At 40.7% G+C, this 21629-nt stretch overlaps 1 protein-coding gene across 1 annotated transcript in view; it reads left to right on the top strand.

Annotated features, from left to right (window-relative positions):
• Window positions 1-3162: 3162 nt before the first annotated feature.
• Window positions 3163-21629, top strand: part of LOC130930324 (uncharacterized) — a 29387-nt gene continuing 10920 nt past the window's right edge. Inside the window, exons 1-7 of the mRNA XM_057858206.1 lie at window positions 3163-3710; window positions 10705-10969; window positions 11156-11302; window positions 13255-13404; window positions 16487-16627; window positions 18292-18731; window positions 18948-19075. Of these exons, the coding sequence (XP_057714189.1) occupies window positions 3477-3710; window positions 10705-10969; window positions 11156-11302; window positions 13255-13404; window positions 16487-16627; window positions 18292-18731; window positions 18948-19075 (1505 nt within the window). The 5' untranslated portion in view covers window positions 3163-3476. The remainder of the gene's footprint in view (window positions 3711-10704; window positions 10970-11155; window positions 11303-13254; window positions 13405-16486; window positions 16628-18291; window positions 18732-18947; window positions 19076-21629) is intronic.

Raw genomic sequence — 21629 nt, forward strand, 5'->3', positions numbered from 1 at the left:
GACACATTTTCTTCATTTTTCTCTCAAAGTGAACGAAATTGATGCATTTTACAATAAAATTTTTTTTTTTCATTCTCCCTGGGGGCATGCCCACGGACCACCCTAGAGGGTCTGTGTACAGCGATTCTTGTGGGCTGGGCTGAGTCAAAGTCCAGGGCTGCTTTTTAGTCCTAGTCCGCCCCTGATGATATTTATTTTATTATGATAATTCTCTTATCCTTTTTGGAAGATGATTGTTGTAAAAGTTGGGATTTTGTGTAGAATGTAAATAAAAATCGAATGCTTTCTTTCTATTGCCAGTCTTCTATCTGATTGCAGCAGAAACTGGTTTGCTCAGAGGAAGTTTGACTCACACTTGATATTAAGAAGTATCAGACCTATGGGCAGCATGTACTCAAATTTGGATCTGTTTCAAAAAGCATGCAGTCAAAATGCAAAGAAATGTGAACAGAAATTTGCTTAGCAGTATTGAATTTGAAATCTAATTCCAAAGTGTTGGCTGGATGGACCACTGGTTTAAAAGCTGGTCATTTTTCACCTAATCATGAATTTGCTTTCAAATAATGTTTTGAACAAAATATGTTTTTGAATTAAAAACATTTGACATTTTAAAGCTTTCTTAAGATTAAATATTCTAATTTATTGCTTAAAATAAGTCTGTTAAGCTTGTTTTCAGGTAGCTATTTTTCTTATTTCTAGTAGATTTACACTGGAAAAAAAGGGAATTTAACTAGTTTTAACGAGGTGTGTTTTTGCAGTATATTCAAGTTTGTTTGCAAGTTCACACAGTTAAATGTTATGCTAATTCAAAGGAGGCGGCATGTTGTCGACATGCATCTGTCGGAGCTGTGTGATTGTGTGGTGAGAGGTGGTGGGGGATGAAGTCATCAGCCAATCAAACGTGTGTTTGAGGGGGGGAAAATGAACCGACACATTCAGCAAGTAGGCGTAGGTCTGACGCGGAAGTATAACTCGGCCTTAAGTCTGAACGTAATGAAAATAATACTTAATAATGGTAGGGTTTATTCAATCCTTACAACATACGGGAAGACAATCTAAATTACCTATGTAACTGAACTCATTATATAATGCAAATAAGGTTGCTTAAAAGTTGATGGAGACAATTTGAGCATCCTAAAAAGTTGGTATACTGTACATAAGTGGTCACAAACGTGGTATCAATGGCTAACAGTGAAGAAAGACATGCAGTCGTGCACCTAAACCATATCCGGAACTGTAACTGGAGGGGGGCGGCTAAAACCGGAAGCCAAGGGGAAACGCGGCACTGGCGCTCACAAGCATTGTAACCATGAAGTCCAGCAAACTTAACTTAATATTTTAGACACACAGGCTATTGTATAAAGCACAGAAAAGAGGGCTCGAGGTGGAGTTGGTGTGGGACCAGGCACACATGGGGATTGAGGGGAATGAGGAGGTGGATATCCTTGCCAAACAAGCACTGAAAGCACTGGGGATAGAAAGGTGGGTCGATACTAGTAAAGCAGAAGGCAAATCCGTTATTAGGGGTCACATCATAGGCGGAATTTGACTTTGGCGGAGGGCACAATATGTTGATGACCCCGAAACGCAGTGTCAGCAATAAAATTAACTTACAAGAATATTTATAATAATAAGTTGAAAATGAGCGTTTTTTTGTTTCCCATCATACTTGAGGGAAATTCTAAAATTGTACTGCTTAGGCTATAATTTTCGCCAAGATTGTCATCCATTGAATATGTTACGCCCACTGGTGTCGTGCCAATGTAGTTACCCCAGTCTGAGCGGATCCACTGCACTGCATTGATTGGCTTGATTTCTGTGTTTTGGTGCTGTAGTTATCTATGAGGTTTTAAAACATGGACCATCCATCAAAAAATAAATAAATAAACAAAATTCTGTCGTATACCGTAACATACGTACTGAAAGTTAAAAAAGGCAATGTTTCACTGTTTTATTTGTAGGATGAACTATTCAAGTCCTGTATGGAGTTTCTCAAGTTTAGTAAATGTCAATGTCCATAATATATAACTGTGGTTCTTTTCTGGCTTCAATAAATTGTTTAAGTCGACATCCCTCATAACTAATGTGCGTGCGCGCGCTCCCGCGGCCAGGGGACACAATTTTTGACGGGGGTAACTACAGTGGCAAGACACCGGTGGTGGCTCTACAATTAGCGTCTTAATGGGGCCAACTGAAACTCCGCTCGCCATTTTGAGGGTGGTCTCTAGCGTTTCATGGTCAACATTTTCAATCCTTGGTTCTTGCTCAGTAGTTTTTGTCGCTTTTGAAAGCTTAGGTTTGAAAAAAAAATTGTGTATATCCATCTTGCCTATTCGGTCCTCGGGTGGTTTTGGCTAAGCAAAGCAAATGACCGTCTAAGGTGCTAGTCACATAATCTGTTCGAAAAATAATTTTGACCCAATATAAAAATATCTTTTTTGTTCATTTCATTCATTTTTGTTTTTTGTTTTATTGCTTTACAACTTTTATAGACAATATTATACCGGAAAATTCTTAATTTTAAAATCATATACCAGGGGTCCCCAAACTTTTTCCTGTGAGGGCCACATAACTTTTCCCTTCTCTGATAAGGGGCCGGGGTCAGTTTGTAACAGAAAAAGTGTGACGATTGCAGGAGTGCCTATATGTAAAAATTTATTGTTTTTCATAAAGCCACCATCAAATAACCCTTTCTGGGTTCTTCACGGAACAAAAGTAAATAAAATAAAAATAATAATCTAATATATTAATAATAAATAATAATAACACTATTAATTAAAAATAGATAATAACCAAATAACCCTCTCTGAGTTCTTCACAGAAAAAGGCCAGGAAATAAATAACACTATTGAGAAAAAAATTAATAAATAAAAATGCTCTCTGGTATTGTTCAGGAGGCCGGACCAAATTCGGAGGTGGGCTGTATCCGGCCCGCGGGCCGTAGTTTGGAGACCCCTGTCATATACTGTATAAGAAATCCCCCCCCCCCCCTTCTTGAGTTTTCAATATTTATTCAGTGTTGATGAGCAGAATATTTACTTTCAAGAGTTCCATCTTGCATTGTTTATTTTTTCTCCGACTAGCGGAAGTAAACAAGCATGCCCCAAAACCGTACAAACATAACGCCACATCCCTCTAGTGGCTTGGCGGTGAATTACAGAGCAACGCGTTCCCTCACCGCAGAACTATCGAATGTCGAATGACGCCGTAGTCGCTACGCCGTCACCGCAACGCGGGAGTATAACTCAGGTTTTAGTCTGTAACTGCCTGATCTCGTACCAAACTGTCAATCCAGTAGGTGGCGGTAATGTCCCACGATACGAGGGGTAAACTGACAATAAACAAGAAGAAGAAGAAACGCGGCGCCAGTTCAGGCTAAGCTAGGAAGTACTTGGAGAAGGGTACCTGGACCCGCAGCAGCTAACGTTTAGGTTTAAGGAATTGAACCTGTTTTCTTTTTCTGCAAACATATTTTCATGATGTCGAGTGGACATTTACCTTCCGTCACAAACCCTGTGTACAATACCGTGAGAGTCTTACAATGGCAGAAGAATGTATGTGATATACACAAGCCTTCACTGAATCAAGCCTGCGCCTGTAAGTTGCCATACAGTTTGCACCAATTTCCTCTACGCGCACAGGACCAAGTAAGGATAACCTGGTTGAACAATGTCAACGGAAAGGACTGTGTTCCAAATACCAACATCAAGGTGAGTTTTTGTTAATAAAATTGAATATCGTTGTAGTTGGATCGTCTCGTTGATTGCTCTTTATTATCAAGCACACCGGTGTTCTTTGACAGAACACCGGCAGTAGCCACCAGCAGTAGTTGTAAACGCAGGTAGTAGGCTACGGTGTGCTTAATATTTAATCAAATGAACGATGACTGAGACGATGCAGCATGTGCAGATGTTTATTTGTTGTGCAACACCGCCTTTAGCCAGCTAGCTGGGCTACCCAGCTTGCTAGATGGTTATCTGGAAAGTAGTAGTGTGTCGGTCGAGAACGATTCGTGCCAAAAGAATGATTTTTTTTGTAGACTTGAGACCTTCTGCACCGATTCGTTCTTACTTGGAGTGATTAACTTCTTAATTAATCCAATAAAAGACAACGAATAAAAAATGGATTTTCACCCTGGAGCTTTATTGCTTTAACGAGAGTTACTTCTGTAACTAGGGCAGTGCTTCTCAATTATTTTCTGTCACGCCCCCCCAAGGAAGACGTAAATGTTTCGCGCCCCCCCCCCCAAACTCTCTGCCGCCACTGTAAATAGTATCATTTGTCTATAAAATTACTATTATAAATACGCATCTGCCTAAAATTGTGTCCTTTTTTCTAATAAAGAAAAAAAGTAACATAGATCAACTTATAATAAAGTATAACTTTATTGACATTGTTTTGTTTGTAACAGAGAAGACTTGACGTGCATCAATTTGCCTGAATTAAAAAAAAAAAAATTCACATCCAAACTAAAAAATACACTCAAAGGTACATTTTTGACCATTTGATACAGAAAAATAAAATGTAATAAAAGCAGTAAATAATAACAAATTAAAATTGATTAGAAACATTCACTCATGAGGACAATGTGCCAAAAAATTTGACCGAAAAAACAAATCTGAATAAAAGAAGAAGAAAAAAAGTGTCCTTGGACAGGACAGTTTTTATTTTTGCTGCTCACAGTATCAGGACGATTGTTGGCAATATTCGGTACGTTTTCACTGAAAAAATCAAACGGCTTAACAATGAGATTGGGGTCTAATGTCTTTAAGTGGCGTCTTAATTGATTTGGCTTCTGGCTGTCTGCTATAATTATTTTTAGACACAGTAAACAGTAGTCTTTCATCATCACCCACTGTATTAAAAGTCAAAGCTAAAAGGCAACGGCACGAAAAAAGCGCATTCACGGCGGCCGAGGTAGAGCCGTAGGTGAGGGCGGTCGTCGTGACGATCCCAAGCCGAAAATGGCACTTCTCGGGCGGCGACGTGAGAACCGGACAAGACAGTGGGTCGCTGCGTGAGTGAGTCCGGTCAGAAAACGGCGGTGGCACACTGCTCTTCATATCTGTTGTCTGTGTGTGCTGAGTGCTCTTCCTTAGTTCAAAAATACTGCGCGCACTCTGAAAATGAGAGCGCCACAGCCACCTACTGACTGGATGTGCAAGTACACTTTATTCCAGTACGGCAAAAAAAAAAAAAAACATGTTCCCCGAGGTCACATGCGCCCCCCCCGGCATCGCTCTGCGCCCCCCCAGGGGGGCGCGCCCCACTATTTGAGAAGTACTGAACTAGGGTTCTATGAATTCCGGATGACCGCCAGAGGGCGGTGCTTAGCACCTGGATATCTACGTGTGCGCAGCACAAAGGTCGAGAATAAAATGACAACAAAGTCACGCCAGTGGGCGTGACCTGGGTGACGTCACAGGCCAATATAAGGCACACGCTCACCCAGCACTAGTTCCTTTTCGGAATGTACTCGCAGGGAGTCTGAGTGACAGGCAACTCTGGCGGTCATCTGGAATTCATAGAACCCTAGTTACAGAAGTAACTCTCTTTCTATTTCATTCCTCCTGACCGCCAGAGGGCGGTGCTTAGCACCTGCATGACCATATACCAACATAGTCACGAAGACACTTCAGATGCGATCAGAGGAAGCCAACAGCACCACTGAAGCCACCGGGTGAGGAGCTGCCACATTCACTCTGTAGAAGCGGGCAAACGTACAAGACGATGCCCATGCTGCGGCGGAACAGATGTCATTCAGTGGAACACCTCTCAGCGCCGCCCAGGAAGTTGCCATTTTTCTTGTGGAATGACACGAGACTCGAGGAGGCCGAAGACCTTTGGAATCATAGGCATGCAGAATAGCTTCGACAACCCAATGTGACAGACACTGCTTCAAGACCGCGCAGCCCTTTGTCCTGACACCAAAACATACAAAAAGAGCATCCAACTTACGAGTGCTCGCAGTCACACCAACATAGTGCTCCAGCATCCGAACAGGACATAGCAAACTTCGCAAATGCCCATCAGGTGCACTCGCATCGTTAAACACAGCCAGGGTAATCGGCTGGTTAACGTGAAAAGCTGAAAGTCTCTTTGGCAAAAAACTCGGATTGGGCCATAATGTAACCCCCGAGCCAGCGGAATTCCACCGTAAACAGTTCGGAGAAATTGATAAAGCATGTAAATCACTCACTCGCTTTGCTGAAGTAATTGCGAGGAGAAACGCAGTTTTCACTGTGACCCACTTAATGTCAGACCCACTCAAGGGCTCAAAAGGGGCGGAACACAAACCCTCCAGGACTACAGGGAGGTCCCACATGGGAACACGTGGTAACCTTGGAGGTCGTTGACGAAGGGCACCCTTCAAGAACCGACACACCAGGGAATGTGAACCCATTGATCAGCCCTCCACCAAAACATGGTGGGCGGATATCTCAGCCACGTACACCCTCAAAGTTGAGACAGAAAGTCCCTTATCAAGAAGTTCTACAAATAGTTAAGCAATATTGGCACAGAGCAGCGCTCAGGATTCACATTGTTACACTTACACCATTTATTGAAAAGTTTCCACCTGTTACTGTAAAGTGCCCTCGTGGAAGGCGCTCGTGCACAAAGTACAGTCTGTACAACCGCCTCCGTACAGGACTCTAACAGGGAATCCGGCCCTTCAGAGGCCACAGGTACAGGCGAAGACGCTCCGGGTGGGGGTGCCAGATGCTCCCCTCCAACTGAGACAACAGGTCCCTCCTCTGGGGTAGAGGCCAAGGATCTCCATTGAGATGTCTGAGAATCATCGGAAACCACAGTCTCCCTGGCCAGAACGGAGCGACCAACAACACCTCGTGATTGCTCCGGCTGATCCTGTGCAGAGTCACCATCAAGAGGGGAAGAGGCGGAAACGCATACAAGAGACTGTCCGGCCATGCGTGTGCCAGGGCATCCTGACCTAGTGGACTGCGCGTTTCTGCAAGGGAAAACCACAGTTGACAATGAGTGGTTGCTTCTGAAGTGAAGAGGTCCACCTGTTCTACACCGAACCTCTTAACACAGCATTAGAACAGCTCAATAACTGTGGGACTCATCACATGTCTCAATCGTGTGCAATAAATCAAAGGGCATCAAAACTTTAAAAGTAGGGCTGAACAAAATTGGGGAAAAAAACTGACAGCGACTTTTTGAGGGTTTGTGATATATTGCGACATTAAAACGAGAAGAATGTTCACCAGACGACTTGAATAGCTCTGTTTGGGAAGACTTTGGTGGATCACTCTGACCACATTACAACCCCTAGCAAAAAGTATGGAATCACCAGTCTCGGAAGAGCACTCACTCAGACATTTTATCATATAGAACAAACTCGGATAAAAAGCTTGGAAATTAAAATGAATTAATTCAAAAGTGCAACTCTTTAGCATTCAGAAACACTGAAAGAAATGAATTAAAAACATTGTGTTGGTCAGTAAATGTTACTTTTATAGAGCAAGTGCAGGGAAATATATATGGAACCACCCCATTCTGAGGAAAAAAAATATGGAATCATGAGAAACAAACAAAGAAATAACAAACAAAACACATTTCTAGTATTTAGTAGCACCACCTCTGGCTTTTATGACAGCTTGCAGTCTCTGAGGCATGGACTTGATGTGTATTCTTCATCAATTTGGTGCCAACTCTCTTTGCTTGCAGTTGCCAGATCATCCTCGCAGGTCGGAGCCTTGCTGTTGACCTTTTTTTTTTTTTTTTTTTTTCAATTTCCACCGCAGGTTTTCAATTGGGTTGAGATCTGGACTATTTGAAGGCCATGCCATTGTCTTTCTCCAAGGAATGCTTTAACAGTTTTAGCTCTGTGGCATGATGCATTGTCATCTTGGAAAATGACACATATTTTCAATTGATGGGATAAAAAAAGCTGTCCATAAACAGGTGTCCCTTGCTCTTATCATGTTAGAACACATAAAATGATGACAATTTTAATTTCCAAAGAATCAACTTTTGACAAAGTTCCTGAACTTCAACACAGGTTTTGTCATTATGTCAGCGATCATATTTTCAGATGAACAGTAAATTATATCTATTTTACCCTCAGTAAGAGCTTCACAAATGAAATTAAAGTTGACAGCGATATGTTTGGTTCACTGTTTGTTTACTGGATTTTTACTCAGTGCGAGAGCACCTTGATTGTCTCCATAGATTTTTGTACATGTGCAATTCTTTCTATCCAGACCACTTAACAGTTCTGTAAGATACATGCTTTCCTGGGTAGTGGCTGTCAGAACAATATTTTTGCTTCACACGTAGAAAGAGCCACTGTGGGTCGTTTCTTCGATTTCCATGAAATTGCGGGTCCTTGTTTTGTCAAGATGAAACAAGCAATAACCTGTTGTACTTGTATCTTCCACAGAAGATGCCCAACCAGAATCACTAATTGCCACCAAACTTAAATCTTCATTACTTTTCTTGAAAATTAGTTCCCAATCCGTTCTACCTTTTAGATACCTTAATATGTGTTTGGAAGCCACGAGGTTTTGATTTCTTGTTTTTGACAATGTTTGTGACAACTTACTCACAATCCAGCTTGTCGGGTCTAGTACAAGTCGAAGTATAATTCAAGCTGCCTACAATTTCAGGATACTCTTTTGGGTTGGCAAAATCATTTATAGTGCCGTCTTCATTTGTCTCTATTTTAGCTTCATATTGCTTATATCTGGGTTTACACTCAGACAATCCAAATCTTTTGAGCATTTTGAACATCCCTATAGGTTTGTGGAACTCCACATAGGGCCCTATGACACCAATCAACACTTGTGTTGAATATGTCTTTATCATTCGTGATGTCATGTAGTCATTCTCATATTTTGGAGTTTTTCTTTCCCTTATTGGGTAGCGGCAATTCTTACTGTCATCATGTTCCCTAAATTTATCAAGTACCCACATTTATCACATTTACCACATTGTTTCGTTGTTTATCCTAATCCTATGTAAAGCACACGACAGCTCTGGATGCATTCACATTCCATAATTATATTGGAATAGGGTTGATGACACAATAGTTTACCATGAAGATCTGCAAACAGAAACTGGAGTTCTTAACAGTAAACACTCTACTGCTCTGTAACTACAGCAGGGGAGTGTTTACTGTCACTAAATATACTTGGCACATTAACACTATCGGTTTTTCCTACTCTCGTCTCATCCTGTCTTTCCTGTTCAGTTTGCTTATGCTGCTCGTTTTGTGAAATATCGACAGTACTGTCCTGCTCATCAATGTTCCGCTCAAGTTCAAATTGAAAGGGCTGAACAGATTATTGATTGATTGATTGATTGATTGATTGATTGATTGAATTTATTTCGAAAACATGCATCCCATTATGGATATACAAGAATACCTACAAAACATAAGATTCGAAAAGGAGTAGGAAGAAGTAAAAACTTATATGTATCCTACCCCTTTGTCCGCTACATACTCATCAGCATGAATCAGACAAAACAAATACAATTCACAACAGTTCAATAATGCCTAAAAAACAATTGTTGGCATCACTCAACATTTTCTCAACATAAATACTATAATTCATTTCTATAATTACAGAAAACAAGATCTTTGTATTTTCTCTTAAACACGCTCAAATTAGCGCTTTTCTTTAGGTCCTCAGTAAGTTTGTTCCACAAGTCCACACCTAAAATTGAAGGACAAAAGCTCTTTTTTGTTGTACGGTGATACTGCTTTTTGAAATTTAACTCCCCTCTCAGATTATACCCTCCTTGTCTATTTGAAAACAAAACTTGTATATTTCCAGGTAATGCGTTTTTCTGTGCCTTAAACATGATTATGGCCGTTTTGAATTTGACTAGATCCAGGAATTTTACCTGCTTGGATTCCAAGAACAGTCTATTTGTATGATTACATGTGTATGTCGCTAAAGAGTCTTACTCTGACAGTCCAGCAGTGCCACCCGTTGACGTCACCTTCCACAGTGCATTGGGACGTCAACTACAAAGGCGAGCTACTAGTTCAACTCATTTTACAAATTGTATACCGGTAAAAAACGAAAACATCAGGAGGTTTTTTTTTTTATTATCAAATTATTATAGCTCATACTAACATTTATCTTTCAAGAACTAAGTCTTTATGACTGTAGATCTCTTTAAAGGCTAAAGCAACATTGCATATTCTCTCTTGCCAAGATAAGAAAACAAATCTTACCATGTGTTTCCAAAAAAGCAAGATGGAGCACAGCCAAGTTTGAAACACATCCTAAACTCCAGTGAGGAGAGTGAGGAAGAGAAGCAGCACATCTCACAAGTGACACGACCCAAACACTGCTATGATGCAAGCTGACGTACTCCACGTAAATATAAAAATGCCCCGCATTGTGAACCTAAGACAGAAACTGTCACATTTTCGTCTCGTGTGACGAAAACTGGCATTCCTCTTATATTCTAGTCTCACAAGCACGTTTTTAGCTTGTCGTCGACATGAAAAAAATTGTTCGGTGACGAAATATTTTCGTTATCATTATTCTTGACGAAAATAAAACTGCTACCCAGTGTTGCAACTGGAATGAAAACATAATTTTGTAAATCGTATTCCTTTTCTTAGCATATTGCTATCTGGTGCAGTGGGGCAAGGAACATTACGGGAAAGGCAAAAAGCATTTGAAATGAATGTCATATTTATTTTTTCTGTCTCAAACACAGGGCTTAGTGACATCTGTCTATGCCCAGCCGAAAGAAAGACGTCTCGCACCCAAAACAGTCAACGCCTTGAAAGTTAACAGTTGTTCTGCAGAAGAGGATCTTCATCACCTGGATAATGTTCTTCCGCAGAAGTGTGATGTCAGCTTCCCGTGGCCACATCTCCAAGACCACACCTATTTTTGCCAGCAGTCAACAAAGAACGGCGCAACACAAAAAGATCCTGCACCATCATTTCCAGCCTATGATTTAGACGACAATGACAAATGTAGGTTTTTCACAGGCATAGGTGTTGCCAGTTTTTAGCAGCTTTTGTATACTGTCACAGCTTTTCTCCTACAATCAGACCTTGAAGTTGGCATTGCATGACCAACTGCTATTAGTTTTAATGGGACACAACATGAGATTTGACTTCAACAAACTAAATGTGTTTTTCTCTTCTTATATCCTGCAGATGTCGGTGAAAAACATCTGACTCAATCTCAGAAGCCAGCATCTCCTTTCATTAAAGAGGCAGAAACCTCTCAAATCAAAGAGGAGAAGGATGCAACCAAGTTGGCATTGACGTTTGTCCCTTTGAAGAGTGAATATGAAGACAAAGGTCAGGGTTTCTTTTAGAAATGTCCCGATCTGATATTTGGATCGGATCGGACGCCGATGTGGGCAAAAAAATGCGCATCGGTATCGGATCGGCCAACACGGACAAATTTCGATCCAGACTTCCGATCCAGTTTTTTTTTTAAACTGCGGTCCGGGTTTTCCAGCGCACCGATTTACACAAATATTCCAGTTTTTCCTTCGCTTTCCCTAAAATCCAGTCCGCATTTTACGGCACACCTTCAACACACTATATTTACATTACCGTCTCCCAATTTACCGGGAGACTTTATCGGTAAAAATGTCAGCTGTGTGGGATCATTTCACCTTAAAGGACGACAAAGACGAAGAGGCAGAGTGCAACATATGCCACAATAAAGTCAAGCGTAGTGGTAAAGCTGTAAGAAGTTTTAATACAACCAAGCTAATCAAGCATTTAGCAAAATACCACCAAAAACAATATGAGGAGTATGTTAAGAAAACCGAAGACAAAAAGAAAGGTCCTACGCAACTAACACTGGCAGAAACTTTAGCTATGCGTGACAAACTGGCACACGACAGTCCCAAAGCCCAGGGAATAACAAGAGTCATTGCCGAAGAATTCATTCTGGATGACGAGCCATTATCTCTCGTGAGTAAAGACGCACCATCCATCACTTACAACCACGGTACAACATGCCCAGCCGTCATTACATCCTTGTGCGATTCGGCCGAGGAAGATTCAAGAGCGATTCACAAACATCCAAATTCCGATTATTGAAATATGTCAAGTAAAGCGGAACTAATACACAGTGCGGTCTTTGGGACGCAATGAGAAACTGACCGCATTGCGTCCCGAAAGTAAACATGATGCTTGTCATAGACCCGGGTAATGCCAATGCTCAACTCACGGCTGTAGCTCAACTCATGCCGCTGGATAAAAAACACAAGAATACCTGACTGCTGCTGACAGCCGCTACAAACTACGTCAACGTTGTTTTACTGGAGATATATATATATCATATGTATACAGAACTAGATGCAAGATGACAGACTCGGCTGCGTTAGCAACATCGAAGTATTGAAAACCATATGCGTTAGTAAACAGCCGCCATCTTAAAGCAGAAGACTTCCCTAGTAGGCTGTTGTGAACCTTCCAAGCGGACCTAATTAACTTTTTATCTAAAATACTCCTAAATCGGCAAAATCTTGACTTTAATCTATCTTCAAAACAGTTTTAAAACTTTCACATGTCGAAAGTAGACAGAAGGGAAATTATGGAATAACGGGAGCAATTTTAACAACTTTAACAGTTGATTCGCAAAATTAAATGAATTGAATGTAGTTTAAAGCTGCTGATACAGAATTGGGACTTGAGTATTTTATTTACTGTTTTAAAATGTTAACTTGATACTGAAATAGTCGTTTATTTAAACCTGAGAGGCTTTTTATACATTTTTTATAACTAATGCACGAACCATAAAAAGCATCTAATAGCTTAGGGGATTTGTGGGATCTTCCACTGAGGTTGTTGGTGTGTTTTGCTTTTTTAAGACAGTTTACAATATTATTTGCACGTTTTACTAACTGACTATGCCATTTCTGTTTGTTATTTATAATGTTTTGTGTTTGTCACTGAATGAACAGGTCAGTTTCTTGTTACCAACCATTGTGTGTTATTCAAACTCACCTAATTCAGCTGGCTAGTTGTTATCAAGAGTACTAAAACCTTTTTCAACTTGAGTCTGACGACTAAGTAAGGAGGCTAAATAACTTTAGACTTTAACACACGCTCAGATAGGTCTGTATCGGTATCGGCCAGTATCGGTATCGGATCGGAAGTGCGAACCAATATCGGTATCGGATCGGAAGTGCAAAAACCTGGATCGGGACATCCCTAGTTACTTCATGGTGGAAAGACACGAGTCCCAACATGATTGAAGTTAATCAATTGTGTTTTTCTCTTATATTCTGCAGATGTCGGTGAAAAACATTTTACTCAATGTCAGAAGTCAGCATCTCCGTTCATTAAAAAGCCAGAAACCCCTCAAATCAAAGAGGAGGAGGAGGATGCAACCAAGTCGGCATTGACATTTGTCCCTTCGAAGAGTGAAGATGACAACAAAGGTCAGGGTTTCTTTTACTTCATGGTGGAAAGACACAAGTCACTAAGGATGCAAAAATACTCTTTTATATTTAACCGTTCGATACGCCCTCCTCGATTCAATACGCAAAACCATTCGATCCAAATGAAAACCTCCCAAAATGTTTTTTCCAAATTTATTTTTGTCATCACTCTCGCTAAAATGTCCGGTGCAGCTTTGCTTTGAAAAGACAAACTCTGCTGCTAGCAGCCCCCTCCTCCACTCCTCTTCCTCACTGCATGAAAGGTGGGAGCTGTGGTGCAGGAGGATCATTGCTCGTGAGGAAAGACAAACATAAGAAGGCGGCTTGCTAGCTTCAATATCGTACAGATCCGTTGTTTGGCAGCATTTTGGGTGAGCTGATATGCTATCCCTACTGGTACATATTAAACAAAGACTGTCTTTACGGATACGTACAACAAAGTCTGGCTATACAGTGTATCACAAAAGTGACTACACCCCTCGCATTTCTGCCGTTATTTAAGTATATCTTTTCATGGCACAACAGTGACAAAATGACACTTTGACACAATGAAAAGTCGTCTGTGTGCAACTTATGTAATAGTTAATATATTTTCCCCTCAAAATAACTCAAAATATAGCCATTAATATCCAAACCCCTGGCAACAAACGTGAGTACACCCCTATGGAAAAACGTACTTCCCTTAATGTCCAAATTGAGTACTGCTTGTCATTTCCCCACCAAAATATCATGTGACTCGTTACAGGAGTGCTGTCCGCATTGCTGCAGAGATCGAAGAGGTGGGGGGTCAGCCTGTTAGTGCTCAGACCATAGGCCGCATTCTACATCAAATTTGTGTGCATGTCTGTCACCCCAGGAGGAAGCCTCTTCTGAAGACGGGACACAAGAAAACCCGCAAACAGTTTGCTGAAGATATGTCAACAAAGCACATGGATTACTGGAACCATGCCCTATGGTCTGATGAGACGGGCGGGCTTTCTTGTGTACCATCTCCAGAAGAGGCTTCCTCCTGGGGTGACAGCCATGCACACCAATTTGATGTAGAGTGCGGCGTATGGTCTGAGCACTAACAGGCTGTCTCCCCACCTCTTCAATCTCTGCAGCAATGCTGACAGCACTCCTATTATGAGTCACATGACATTTTGGAGGGAAAATGACAAGCAGTACTACATTTGAACATTTAGGGATGTACGTTTTTTCAAGGGGTGTACTCAATTTAGTTGCCAGGGCTTTAGATATTAATGGCTACATTTTGAGTTATTTTAAGGGGAAAATAAATTAACTCTATTGTATAAGCTGCACACTGACTACTTTTCATTGTGCCAAAGTGTCATTTTGTCAGTGTTGTCCCATGAAAAGATATACTTAAATATCTGCAGAAATGCGAGGGGTGTACTCACTTTTGTGATACACTGTATATTGTTGCCGACTTGGCTGCTACGAATAACCTCGCTTTGACAACAGACAGGTTAAGACTGTGGGGCTAACTCACGGTTACATGATGAACAATGAGTGGCAAATTAAGTAGAGGTGCATGATGATTATTGGTCTAATAATTATCGGTCCGATAATAGGAATTATGATGTCATCCAAATAAATCCAATAACAATATGTTATCGGGCCTATTAATAATATTTTTGGCACGGTGTCGGATTGGGATGCATTAGTTTCTACTCCTGTTTTGCCAGTAGTCAAAGTTTTGTTACTGTTTTAGAGGCCGTATTTTTCCTTCACTGAGTTATAAACCTTACTATGGCAATTAGCAAATGTTTGCATTTTACAGTGTTATGTTTACAAGTTCTTGAGAGGCCTTTTGGTTATTGGTAGGCTTACTGTTCTATAATTGCCAGGTTAAGAAAGTTGTTTCATGGACCAGGACGATAAAAGTCTCCTCTCCTGTTGCACCAAATGTTTTATCTGCTGACAAAGCACTATACCTGTTGGGTTTATGTTTGTTTTAGATCGGTGCTCATTGTTCAGGGGAACACATCGTCAATGATATTGACTGTTTGATTGTGATTGACTCAAATTACATTTATTTGAAAAAATTAATATGGGCACTTTATTTGAAGTCAAAACTGTTCTTGTCTTTCTTTTGTTCAATATAATAATGTTCATGTCATCATGAAAATTCTGGTTCGGTCAAAGGCAAATCTATGGTGAATCAACCACTAGTATTTTTGACCTACAGGTGTTCAAAAACTCAGGTGAATATACATTGAAAAATGAAATATATGTTATCGGTTATCGTATCGGTATCAGAGCAGGAAGTTATCAATCTCGGTATAAAAAATGGATATCGTGCACCCCTAAAATTAAGAGCGCTGTACTTCAAACTTGTCCTGTTTATGACAGTCGATCGTCAAATGCTGGTGTTGTGCAGTAATGAGCAGACGTGACTTCTGTGGCGTTTGTTAACTTTTTTTAATGCCCGACAACACTTGCGCTCACACACCAGATATCGTCAAATAGCACCCTATATGTGCTACGTTAGATTACCCCAAGTCCCATGCCACTGGCTGCGTGAGCCCAGAGTGATCATGGGACACATAGTCCATATGCTATATCGTTTAATTAAAAACCGCCGTGACTGAATGGAAGTTAAGCAGGCCAAATCAATCCATATCAGTGACTATAGATAATGCTGCATTGCAATTCAGTACGTAACACAGATGGACTCGGACCACAAATAGGGTTAGGGTTTTCTCATGTGGTAACCACATACCTGCTAAGAGAGTAATAGCAATCAATAGTGTGCCCCGCCTCACTTTACAAACGGTAAAGATTGTTCTGAGAACTTTTATTCAAAATTTCTTTACATAAGTAAGTAAGCACATGAATATTATGCCCTATAGTGCATTTTTATATGATGGCATTGTTATTTTTGCTTATAAGCAAAATTTTAAAAAAAACAACAACACTTTTTTGTTTTAGAGCATTAAATGTATTGAATTGAATCGAAAATCATGTCCCTCGTATCGAAAATCGTACCGAGCCGTGACTTAAATGTATCGTTGCATCCCTACAAGTCACCACATGAGATTGAAGATAATCAAATGTGTTTTTGTCTTATATCCTGCAGATGTTGGTGAAAAACATCTTACTCAATGTCAGAAGCCAATGTCTCCTTTCATTAAAGAGGCAGAAACCCCTCAAATCAAAGAGGATGGATTCAAGTTGGCAAAGATGTCTGTCCCTTCGAAGAGTGAAGATGATGACAAAGGTCAGAGCGCAGCATGTCCACTTGAATGATACGACCAAGCACTGCTGCGAAGTATGCTAACTACACATACGATGAGAAAATGTCACACATTGTGAACTTATGACAGAAACTGGCGAATTTCATCTTGTTTTCATCTTTCAAACTGGCATTCGGATCGTTATTTTTTAGTCTCCCAAACCACATTTTTAGCTTGTCGTCGTCATAAAAAAATTGTTCTTCGACAAAATATTTTCGTCATCGTTGACGAGAACAACACTGTTTGAACAGTTTACACAGACGTCCAGCGGTTGGAGTTCCTTTGTCAAGCGTGCTGGAGTAATGGCAAGCTCCGAGTTCATCAGATGCACTTGGTTTTTCATAGCAGGTGTGAGATGGGCGCAGATAGTCACAGATAAAAGGGATGGTCCTTCGCCAAACCAATGTTGTTTAGCCTAACGTGCACATTCGAACATTAAAGCTACTGGGGCACGGCCCCTATCCCATGCAAAACATCTGCCTTTTCAAAAATTCGTCATACAGACACATTTTGGTACTCAGTCCACACAAAAGGCGCACCACATTAATAGGTACACTGTCCATTTTGGAGAAAATTCTTGACTTTTAGGTGTGCCTTAAGACCAAGTTATGCTTCTGCGGCAGATCTGCGCCGTCAAGGCAGACCTGATCTACGACCCTCTGCCGTAGCCTTTCGTGCACTTCAAGAAAATCTTGACTTGTGCGGCGTCAGCGTATGGTGACGTGGCCCAAATGGACTGTGATCGGTGTGCTCAGACTGTTGTTTCCAGTTAAGCGCAAAATCACCGCCATTTTCAAACAATGTTTTGCTACACGCAAAAATGGACCAAGCCGATGGGAGTATCATCGAAGAGCAAGTCTCGTCAAGATATTATAAAGATTGCCAAATGGCAAGGTCAGCGATTGCATAAAAAAAATGGAAGAACCACCGAGACAAGTATGTGTGTGTTCGGAAGCGAATGGCCACCCGAAGCAGTGGCCCAGTCGGCCAAAACTGCCAGCTTTTTATCACTTTGTCGTATTTTTCATTGGTGCACTTCACGGCAAAGAAATCGGACAAAACGCTGCTGGCTTCTACTGCAACAGCCTTCTGCGTCACCTGCGCCTCAACATTTGTATTGTAATAGCTCCGGATGGAGGGAAGAAGGAGAGGAATCGATGATGGCTTTCCTCACTTTAAGCAAATAACAAAATAATAGCGGGCTGCCGCAACATGCGACAGCTAACGTTCACGTTCTCCCGTTCTTTCCACTCGCTTCCCGCTATGTCACAGCTCCCCAGTCTGATTGCCTCTTAAAGGAACCGCACTTAGTTACGGACATTACAGTATGATCAACATTTGTTGTTCAATGTTGATGAGCCAAAGATCCACATTCAAGCGTTCCATCTCCGTTGGCGTTGCTGTGTAACCGGCGGAAAACTAGACTAAGTCGACAAGAGTCCCCCCAAACCGTACAAACACAATGCCACACCCCTCTAGTGGCTTGGCGGTGAATTACAGAGCAAGGCGTTCCCTTGTTGAAGAACTATGGAATGCTCATTGACGCCGTAATTGCCATGCCGTCACCGCCAGGCAGAAGCATAACTCAGGCTTTATGGTTGTGAAAGTAACGTAAATGAAATGTGTATCGTTGTCTTGTGTTCTGCAGACATTGAATTGCCAGAGTTTGCTCATATGAAAGAGGAGGAAGAACAGTTCCCTTACATCAAAAGAGCATTTTCTCTCAATCAAGAGGAAAAGAAGACAGAAATCCCTCACATCAAAGAAGAGGGAGAAGAAAAGGATATAACCAATTTATCATTGACCTGTGTACCATTGAACAGTGAAAACGAAGACAAAGGTCCGAGTGATGAGAACAGTGAAGCTTTGCCTCCAAGCGGTCCGAGTGATGAGAACAGTGAAGCTTTGCCTCCAAGCGGTCAGAGTTATGAGAACAGTGAAGCTTTGCCTCCAAGCGGTCCGAGTGATGAGAACAGTGAAGCTTTGCCTCCAAGCGGTCCGAGTGATGAGAACAGAGAAGCTTTGCCTCCAAGCAAAAGTACAAGTCACATGAAAAAAGGTGATGGAGACTGCTCTGGACCTTCACAAGTACGTGGTTTCTAAGCTCCAATTTTAGATTGGTACAACCTCGACACATCCTGACAGTGATAAATAGGACGAGAATAATGATGAGGATTTGTTTGTCCAAGATGGAGATTTGGCATTGTATAGCTATATAGTATGAAAAACACATACAGTACTATACACATGCAATAAAAACAAAAACTCAAAGGGAATAAACATTTGTCCTGCTTTGATCACCAGAGTATATCAGACATCGAAGCAGCAGTGAGAAAACTAATACAATGCATCAAAGATAGCCAAAATCATCCATTCAGCGGGAGTGATAGCCAACCCCCCAGACAAAACAGTGTTCATCTAAAGAAACAAAGGTATGTTATCAAATGGATCATTTCCTTTAGCTGTTTATTTTTGTCAATTAAAGCATCAACACAACAATTTGACAGGAATTTTCCGTCAATGTCTCCTCATTCCGGTGTATATGCCTGTTGCAGAAAGAGCAAAGTATTTTCTAATGGCGTTGGATTTGCTTAACTCGCAGAAAACTTCCATCTTACACAATATGACATCAATCCTTTTTCAAACTCGGTTTACATTAACGCGCGCTCACGTTCAGGCTTGTCCTTGATCATATTGCTATTTAATGTTGATGTAATTATAGATTGATAATCAGAGGAACTGAATTTTTTACCAAGAAGTAGGGCTGTCAAAATTATCGTGTTAACGGGCGGGAATAAATTTTTTAAATTAATCACGTTAAAATATTGACGCAATTAACGCACATGCCCCGCTCAAACAGATTAAAATGACAGCAGTGTAATTTCAGCTTGTTACTTGTTTTTTGGTTTTTGGCGCACTCTGCTGGCGCTTGGGCCAAAATGATTTTATGGGTATCAGCACAATGAGTGAGCATGGTGTAAATATTGACATCAACAATGGCGAGCTACTAGTTTATTTTTTGATTGAAAATTTTACAAATTTTAATAAAATGAAAACATTAAGAGTAGGGCTGTCCCAAACGACTAATTTTCTCCCGATTAGTCAGCCGACTATTTTTACGATTAGTCGACTAATCTAATAATAAATTTTTTTAAATTTTTTTTTTACTTACTAATTTAGCAATGAAATTTTTGTTGACGCTTATCAATTCACAAAAACATATTGGAACACTCAAATTATTTATTAAAATACAAATAAACACGTAAATAACAATAATAAATCACAAATAAACAATGAGTTCAAATGCAGATAGAATTAACTAGTGTAGCATTGAAAAGATGGTCTCTTAAACTGATAGTTTACAACTTTTATTCCATCCTTGATGTAAACACACTGTAAGAGCTACGGTGCACACAAATAAAGCAACACAATTAGAAATTAACAAAAACTTTTCACCTTTTTCCTTTTAAACCTTATTTATATATCAATGAATTGCCTATATGAATTGCCTTTACCTTAATTTATTACCTTATCATTGACAATCTCTCCCTTGAGTGCAATCACTGTATATACTGTATATATTTTATAAAATACCTTTTAACCTTATATAATTTTCTATACCATAAAATATACCTTTCAATTAGCATTAAGAACAATACTAATAGCACTTATAGGCCCATTGTCAATGAAACATTATTATTTAGTAAGGCGACAGCACCCTCTGGTGTACAAAAAATGAAAAAAAAAAATTACAAACTGCGTGAAGGCGCTTGAGGTGTTTATTCACGGCCGACGTGCAGCCAAGCTTGGCATTGAAGAGACAGGACAGAAGAGTGTACTCTCCTTTGTTTCTTTGAAATAAGTCAATGTTTTGGACACTGGTGCGCTTTTTTTGGCTTTGTGCCGCTTTCCCCGCTTGCAAACAGCATCCGACATTCTAACTTTCCACGCATGTATTTTTTTAACCCTTCATTAACCATCGACGGGATGTTGTGCTCGTCGACGGATTTACGTCATCGATGATGTCGACTATGTCAACTAGTCGGGACAGCTCTAATTAAGAGGGGTTTTAATATAAAATTTCTCTAACTTGTAGTAACATTTATCTTTTAAGAACTTTCTATCCATGGATCGCTTTAAGAGAATGTTAATAATGTTAATGCCATCTTGTTGATTTATTGTTCTAATAAACCAGTACTTCTCAAATAGTGGGGCGGGGCGATGCCAGGGGGGGGGGCGCATGTGACCTCGGGGAACATGCTTTTTTTTTTTTTTTTTTTTTTTGCCGTACTGGATTAAAGTGTACTTGCACATCCACTCAGTGGGTGGCAGTGGCGCTTTCGTTTTCAGAGTGCGCGCAGTATTTTTGAACTAAGGAAGAGCACTCGGCACACACCAGTGACTGGATCTGTCGTTCACTTGAGTAAACGAATCCATTCCGGTTCGTTCAGTATAAAGATTCGTTCAACGAATCGTTCGCCCCCCTCATCTCCCTCCCCGCCCAAATGAATCGTTCGGTTAGTGAACAGGAAGTGACGTTGCCGAACGAATCACCAAAGACCGCTTCACAGTATAACTGAACGGGAAGTGACATTGCTTGGCCCCTCCCTCTCTTGCACATTGACCACTCGTCGTAGTTTCAGAAATGAGTGACAGGCGCTATCATTCTGTTTTCACAGACAGCCTCGTCTCCCTCCCGCTGCTGCAAAAGCGAGGGAGAACTTCCGCGTTGTCTGTCCTAGTTCTATGGGCTCAAAGTCATGGCTCGTGCTTGCATTTCGATTTAGGACACGGTTAAACATTTTCCTTTTGAGGGGGAAGTGGGGGTTTGGGGTCGGGGGCGCACGGACTTTCTTTAGCATGATCTTGCTCACATATACAATGCTGCTGCTACCAGCCAACGCGGCATGCTTGCTGTCACGAAAATAAAAATAAATCGAAAGTTTAATTTCTAAATATGGAACGACCAACACATCATATTTACCT

The sequence above is a fragment of the Corythoichthys intestinalis genome, chromosome 14 (assembly GCF_030265065.1).
Source record: "Corythoichthys intestinalis isolate RoL2023-P3 chromosome 14, ASM3026506v1, whole genome shotgun sequence".
Taxonomy (NCBI): domain Eukaryota; kingdom Metazoa; phylum Chordata; class Actinopteri; order Syngnathiformes; family Syngnathidae; genus Corythoichthys; species Corythoichthys intestinalis.